Source organism: Belonocnema kinseyi, chromosome 4, assembly GCF_010883055.1.
Source record: "Belonocnema kinseyi isolate 2016_QV_RU_SX_M_011 chromosome 4, B_treatae_v1, whole genome shotgun sequence".
NCBI classification, from domain to species: domain Eukaryota; kingdom Metazoa; phylum Arthropoda; class Insecta; order Hymenoptera; family Cynipidae; genus Belonocnema; species Belonocnema kinseyi.
Genome location: NC_046660.1, coordinates 116,355,932 through 116,364,489, shown reverse-complemented (window position 1 = coordinate 116,364,489; position 8,558 = coordinate 116,355,932). Strand labels below are relative to the sequence as shown.

General features: G+C 29.8%; 1 protein-coding gene across 1 annotated transcript in view; it reads left to right on the top strand.

Moving 5' to 3' along the window:
* The first annotated feature begins 590 nt into the window (after positions 1-590).
* LOC117171682 (UNC93-like protein MFSD11) overlaps positions 591-8,558 on the top strand; it is a 30,065-nt gene continuing 22,097 nt past the window's right edge. The window contains exon 1 of the mRNA XM_033359202.1: positions 591-875. Coding sequence (XP_033215093.1) covers positions 783-875 — 93 coding nt within the window. The 5' untranslated portion in view covers positions 591-782. The remainder of the gene's footprint in view (positions 876-8,558) is intronic.

The window sequence follows — 8,558 nt, the reverse complement described above, 5'->3', positions numbered from 1 at the left end:
GCGAAATCGCAGTAAAATTTCAGCCACAACCACGTCTCACAACCGTGAGATATATATAATTCAACTAATATTACTGTAAGTACCTAATTATTTACCTAATTTCTTATATTTAAGTAATACAGAGATATATTTTTAAAATTAAACTTGAACGCTGCTTGACCTTAATTGTACGAGTAATTTTTTATGTAAAATAATTAGTAACATTAATCGAGTTATTTCTATCCTGACAAGCAAAATAGAGTGACAAGGGCTCCTTTAAATGTTGCAAACGTAATTTATGATTTAAGGAGAGAAAAAAATAACAATACAAAACCTTGGTTAATGAAATATAAATTCAGTTTTTGAATTTAAAGAAAATATGATATTATTTACCAAATATACGCATTATTATTTTCTTTTATGCTTACATCATGAATTACGTCATTTCTGAAATTCATGTGCAATTTATAATGACATCTATTTTAATTTCAATAATTGTTCATTATACTTAGTTTGAATCGCGCGCCAACAGCATCCAATGAGTGCCGCTATGCCAGCCAAGCGCAGTAGCTCAACATGCTAAGGTTAGGATAAATGTAAAAGAAATGGGGGCCTTGTTGTGACAAAACTGGTCATAAGGTAGTCAGCTAAGGCCATACCTGATACACTTTCCAATCAAAGCCTGCAATTGACTGGGTCCGATATAGGAATATATTTTTACATGTGCCAATTTTGGAACGTGATATTTCCCTTTTTTTTAATTTTTTTTTACTTCATTGTAGTGTGAAACTCAATCTACAATCATGAATATCGACAAAGGTTTTCTGAATGTATTAATATTAAGCACGGGCTTTATGTTGGTGTTTTCTGCTTTTCAAACAATGGGAACAATCGAGGTGAGTCGATGTTTTAGGTACTTTCATTATTTTTTTATAATTTCTTTTCACCTGCTATATATTTCCTAATTTCTACATGTCAACTTATTCGTTGTAACGTGATTACGCTTTTGTTTACAATATGGAAGCATATAGTATTTAATGGGTGGTATTTTTGTCAATGAAGTGTGTGGGGTATATAGTAAGATATAGATCATCATCAGTACTCGTCATTTTTAATTAGTAATGTTCACAACATTTTTTTAAATCGTATGCTGATGTATTTCGATGTGCTGATTACAAACCTAGAAATGAAAATACCTGCAAATATATTTATCGATTTTTAAACTTGGAAAAATTACTTCTTTTTATTACAAAGTTTATACACTATCTGTCCCGGTAAAAAGCATACTGAAGGGACTTTTACGCATTTTTGAGTAAAGCCATTTAATTCAAGATTTGCTGGTTTATGGCTTTTGACACTTTAAATGGAACGTTCTATGTATAAATCACATTTTATTGTCGATTTGCGACTCAAGAATTACTATTAACGACTCGTGTAGGCGGGAAGACACCCCTGTTATTGGTCACATAAATAATATAAGACAAACTCCTACCCCTTTCCAACCTCTCGTGGGGGTGAAAATGCACCTCTGTGATTGATTACAGAAATAATTTTGATCAAACCTCTACCTTTTTTCAACGTCTCGTGGAGGAGGCGGGATAACTAACAAAATCGGAATTTTTCAGGTGAGCGAAATAACATTCTGTAAAATCAAAATCACCATTTAAACATAAAAAAAAAACTTCAGTCCTGAGCTTAAGTGTTTCTGAATTAATACTAGAAATGTGAGATTAAAAAGAATTCAGTTTCAAGAAACAGAATGTGGAATTTTACAATCTCAAAGTGACAGGAACATAAAACTGGAATAGGATCGGTGCAATGTTAGGTTTAAACAAAAAATAAAAACGTACTCCCGAGACATGGGGAAGCTGAATGAAAATAAAAAAGTTCTCATCCAAAAAAATTATTCAGTGCCGAGAAAATAAAGATGCAGTGTGACTGTATAGCTCTGTAACATACAAGTTTTCGCTGACAGATTTATAAAGAGAAGAAAGTTATATGTTTATTCATAAATAAATAATAATTTTAAGGGTTATATTGCAGAATAGGGGCGACACCTGTCACCTCTATTTTAGCAGGGGCAAAAATTGTATTTGGCAACAAACTATTGGAATCTTTAATTGAACGATAAATTAATCGATTTGATGAGGCAACAATTTAAAATTATTGTTACATTTTTTTACTATGTCTCAATTATAGTTTTGTCACGATATATCGTAATCATCATATTTGATGAGAAGTTGGGAATGGGTAGTGATTTTACCAACATTATTCTCTTTACTAGTTATAGGGGTGCCTTCTCGCCCCCACGGAACGTTCGAGAAGGGTAGGGTTTTGACCAAATTATTTTTGTGACCTGTCAAAGGGGTGTTTCGGGCCGTTCGGATGTTTAAAAGCACCTATTTGATGAGTTAAGTATGACCATTCCGATATCGTGACATACCCATATTTAAGATATCTTTGTAACGAAAGTAACAAAAAATTTCAACTTCTATCTGGTTAAATCGCTTCATTTATCGTCCAATTAAAGATTCTAATAGTTCGTTGCAGAAAAATACTGTTTTTCCAGGCAAAATACAGGTGACGCCCCTATTTTGAAATTGCAAAATTTTAAAGAATATTATCGTTTCTGATTTCATTGAAAAAAGTTGAGTAAAGAAACCTTCTTAAAAGTTTTTGTTGTGTATAGGCAATGGAAATTTTAGGTTCTAATTGGATTGATGTAGTTTAATGCTGAAAAAGTGACAAATAGTTTTATTTAAGAGCTTTTTCTTTGAAGAAGAAGCGTTTTTTTAATTGACTGTATCGGAAAACTTTTAGGAAGAGAAATGTGTCCAAAAAATTTTGTAGATAGATATAAGCGATTAGGAAATTAAAAAATAAGATGGCGACAATTACAGACAGATATCTGGTTTTGAATCAATATTTTTTTTACCTTATTAAAACTGAGATTCCGAACAAATCCTTATATCAAAATATGTATTTGATTTTTCAGGAATTTGTTATGCAAAATGGCCATTTTCGGAAAAATGTTGGTTATCTGGTTCTGTATTGCAACCCTTCATTTATTATACATAATTCCGGTCTCAGAATTTATGTAATGTATTTAATTTATTTAATTTTCAACAATATAATTACATTTTAAACCAATTAATGAAATTATTAACCAAAAAAATGAATAGTAGGCCAATAATTAAAAACTAGACTTTTGAATCGTAAATAATAAATTCTCATATCTAAAAATAGATTGATTTTCTTATTATTGGGCTTTACTAGCAGAGATGAGATGGGAGATTGATCATGTAATGAAATAAGAGACTCCGTCAAAATCTGACTGTTAAAAGCGCCCTCTTGGTCTGTGGGCCAACTTCTCGGAATATCTTCTCAGTTTTCGGCATTTTTCAGACGTTACGAAAAGGTAATTGCTGAAGTTAGAGAATTTTTAAAATGAGTTACCACCGGAGTTACTATTACTGGAGTTGCCATAAACATAAATGGTGCACTGAATATTTATTTACCACTCGAATTTTAAATGTTGATTATATCATTATTCTAATGATTCACACTTATTAGTAAGTAGTTATACAATGAAAACTAATTATTTATTTTGAAAATAAAAATATATTGTAATCGGCAAAAGTGCATAAGAGTTAAAATGTGTAATAAAACAGTTGGAAACAATTAAAATATATTATTTGTCGGCTAATCATAATAAAGTTAAAGAATAGTATATTGAGCAACAAGTGTGGTAAGTTAACAATTGCGAAATTACCACACTTGTTGCTCATACTATTTTATTTTACATGTGAATGTGAAGTGGCTTATTCATGTAGGAGGCAGGGCGTGAAATAATGATTATTGGCGTGCGGTAATGGAAACCATGGGTAATTTGGCATTTATCGAACGCTAAACAAGCGTGAAATAACCTTGCGTTACTGTTGCGATACTGTGGAAAAATACTTTAAAATAAACCCTAGCACATTAAAAAATTCGATGATTTCGGATATTACCTAAAATTTAGGAAAACATTAGAAATTTACTCTATTTTTGCAATAGCCACCTAGAAAATAGACAAATTTGCTTCATCCTGGGTTCATTTGACATAGAATGTTAAGAGCATTCAACTTGTTAGAAGCAAACAATGTTAGCACTGGTATTATTAAAATTAATGGAACTCAATCAATTATTAAAAAAGAGGCGAACTTAATCTTTTGACCGGTAGATTATATTAATAATTAGAATACCTTAAATTTTGCTCTAAAACACTAAAATTGAGTAACTATTATAACATGTTATAATAATGTTATAATGCTTGAACATTTCAAAATGTTACAAACTTTTATCCATAGCTTTTTACAGTATCATTTTTAATTCTACGATTTAAATTAATTGTGGCTCTTATGCCTTGAAATTAGAATTAAATAGTTTACAAAATATAACTAATATATACACACAAAATACTGTCTTAAAGAACAGTTATTCAAATAAAATAGAAGAAAACAGTAATATAAGTACTAAATATTTGAATGTAACATACACAATTGCAAATTCCTAAATATTAAACTGCAAACGTTTCTACAAAATAGTCTTCAGTTATGATTTTTTTTAGTAAAATGAGTAATTTTTTCAATTTTTACAATATTTATTATTAAAAGAGGCTTTCGGAAATTATTATAAATGATGTTCCAATACTTGAAATTGATGCATGAATATTTTCAGCAGCCAAAAACTCATACGTTTCGCTTGAGAGCCATTCAAAGTCGCTGGGGTCAATTTGCCCCAGTATGACCGCTTCGGGATTTTTACGAAGTGTGATCGTCAAGGGTTAAAGTGAAATAAATAGCTGAAATGTATGAGAGGGAAATATGTAGCTAATTTTAATATTTATTTCGCTTTATTGAGATAATATTTGGTTAAATAGTATTTCATTATTATTATGTATTAACTCTAGCTGAGAAATTAATTAAATTAGATTTGATTAACATGAAAAAATTTTGCATTTTCGAAAAATTTAACTCTCCCAGCAGCGTCCCAAGTATGATCCAAAAATAAAAAAAAAATATATTTTTACGTATACTGTTACTTTTTAGCAATTTCCGGCGTCTTTTTTATAGAAATAATATTGTTTTTCATTGTTTAAAGTAGTAAATTTTTCTAAAAACATTTTGTAATTATTTAAAGTATTTTCAAAATTACTAAAAATTGAGCCAGAGATATCAACTTTCTTTCTAATTTAGTATCCTATGCTTCGTTTTATAATTAAATGCAAAAAATGTCTGATTAAATCAACTAGAATTCTGGTTAAATATGGCCTTACTATTTTCTCTGGTTAGAGTAACCAGAAATCTGGTTACATTAACCAGATTGTATAGTTAATTTAACCAGAATTCTGGTTACTTTGACCAGAAAATTAGTACGGGCATGTTACATTTTTTTAAACGCATAGAAATTTGTTATATATTAAAAGAAATATATGAAAATTATGTAATTATTTAACAAAAAGTAACATAGGATACCAATTTGAAAAAAGTGGACATCTCTGGCTCAAATTTTCAGAAAGTTTGAAAATGAATAATAAATAATTGTTTAAATAATTACATAATGTTTCTCGAAAAATTTACTACAAACAATTGACAAAATATTGCATTTCGATGATTAAAAATGATTATTTTTCACATTTATAGGGAATAAATAATTTTTTGAACAATTGAAAATTCTTTAAAAGGTCATACTAAATATTGAAATTGCCCTCGCATTTTTTTTAAATTTTGTGTCTAGAAATTTATAAGCGGAATTTTTTTTTTTAATCTTTAATTCTGCTTATTATGTCATAAAATTAATATATAAAATTACTTTAATGTTCACCCTAGGCTGGGGAGTTTATAAACGAATTTTGTTTGCTTTTCTCAAGGTTCATTAAGGTTCACATTATTTTCCCCGTGGTAGAAACATAAAACACATATTCTTGCAAAAAAAAGTCGCTATTCTAGTGGAAAATTCAGTAGTCCGCCCGAGTATGTCGCTGGCGCAGTACTGGCCCAGTACTGGTCAACACTACAGAGAATCGGCAATTCGCCCAGTACTAACGGACGGTTGACTCCACGATCAAGGCAGTACTATGTCGACTGAATGAATATTGGAAAAAATAAAAAAAGATGTTTGAAAATATGGTTCATGTGTTCTAAAATTTCGAATAACCATAAATAAAGTTATCGCGAAAACAATTTTTTTCTGTTTTTTTTTTTTAAGAAAAAAGAATTGAAGTTCTATCTTCATGATAAATTGTAAAGATTCTGAAAAAAATTGCATGTGATGTAATTCTTAATCGCTGTAAAGCAGTATAAAAACCCTTACAATCAAAACGTTACACGAAAGTTAAAAAAAAAATTATCATTAAAAAATTCTCCCGGTACGCTAAAGATTTCTAAGTTCTGCCGATACAAATTTTAAATGCTGGCGCTTATGTTTTTTTGCTTTGCCAAATGTTGGCGCTTATGTCCTTTTCTTCGACTTACGGACGGATGGACGGATACCAGACCGAAACTTATAAGGATATCACCCCGGGACTACAAAGACCTAAAAATTGGAACCAATTTGAATTATTTATTAAAAATGCAAGGCGATAGATTCATGTGTAGATGTATGTTCGAAACCCTGTAGCTTTAGAAATTTTATTAATAATATAATGTTTTAAAATTTAATACATGTATTCATTCTAACCAGAACCATTACAATTTATAGAAAAAATACTCCCAATTAATTATTATTTATTTTTTGTACACCCTTTTTGTTAAAATCAAACAAAAAGTGTGAAATTTATACTTTTGTGATTATAAATAATATTCGGCCAGTCCATAACCCCAATAATCATATGCAGTACTGCTCCAGTACTGCTCGTCATTCTCATTTCAAGGTTTAATATTGATTATAAGGAGAAAGAAATCCTAATTTTTTATTTTTACCATTATCAAATAATGATTGTCCAATCGGGCAAAAATTCGGATACCACATTTGGGGTTCGAAAGGATCTCAAATGTAATTGAGCCTAAAGAACCTAAAGAATGAATGAATGAATTAATTAAAATAAAGAAAAGAGCCTAAAGAATTGTTTCCTAAAGAACCTATTTTTCGCTTTGTCCACTTGGACATTATTTTTAATTCATAACACAATATTTACCTTAAAGCACACATGTCATCGAACTCTTAATGGGCATAGCTTAATGAGCATAATTAACTTATAATATTTATTACTGAAATTAAAATAGATATAATGAATTGATAAATATCATTTGCAGGTTACGTAGCAAACTTGTAAATATAAAGGCTTATTCATATCAGTGCTCTCAATCGTGGGGACTTTTTAAACTGTGCTTGCGTCGCGCCAGTAACACGATTGATTACTATTGGCGGGCTGATTTTGAATAGTGTCGATATAAAAATGTGATATTAATAATAAATAATAATTATGAATTACATTACAAGTAATTTCTTCATACTAAAATAAGATTTAAAGTGACAGATAAAAATTTAATTCGATTTTAATTAAAAAGACGTTGTGAATTCCGAGTTCAGAGAAAGAAAGCATTTTTCTTAGCTCAATGATTAATCTTGTCTCTGTCGAGTTTCTAATTTTTATTTTTACATTCTCATCCGAGAAGGTATGCCATTTTGGATAAAAATTAAAAAAATGGGCACATTTTGAACATTTTTGAGACCACATTTTTTAAAATTCAAAAATTCTCTGTGCGGTTTCACAGCAATGTTTTCAATTTTCTCGAAAAATCAAAAATTCAAATTTTGACAGCATACAAAACGATGAAGAATCCAAAAATTACATTTTTCGGCCAAACTGTGGGAAATACGGTACAATATGAATACACAAAAATTGTGCATTCGAAAAAGGTCTACAAATTTGTTATCAACCACTTTTATATGGGATGCGTAGTTTTGGCTTTAATCATGAAAAACTTCGTTAACATTAAAAAAATGTGCCCGCTGTATGGGCACTTTCTTATCGCAACTTTCGTCTTTTAATTTCTTTTTCGTTAGAGAAGGTATTAGATTTGTATAAAATTTGACCCCCCTAGTTTTTGTCAAGAGGTCCACGTTTTGAAACCCCCTGAGTCCGAAAAACAGGTTTTTACGAGTGTGTCTGTCTGTATGTTTGTCTGTCTTTATGTCTGTCCGCCTGTGAGCTCGATAACTTTTGAAAAAATTAATCTATTAGATTGGCTTTTGGGTACACTCTTTTAGTGCCCTAAACTAAAGGTCAAGTTCGTTAGCCAGCCATTTTAGATAAAAAATAAAAAAATGAGCGCCTTTTGAATATTTTTGGGTCAATGTTTTCAAAATTCAAGAATTCTCTGTACGGCCATTCATACTATTTAAAAAGTCGAACAATTTATCTAATGACTTTTTTCAGAAAATAAAAAATTATTAGAGTTAAAGCATTTACAAAATTTCAAAAAATACACGAAAATGAAACTTTTAAGCCAATTAACGGACGATATGAAAAAATGAACAGAGAAGATAAAGTTTGATTTCTAAATGCCCTAGAAGATTATCATGACAACTTGTTG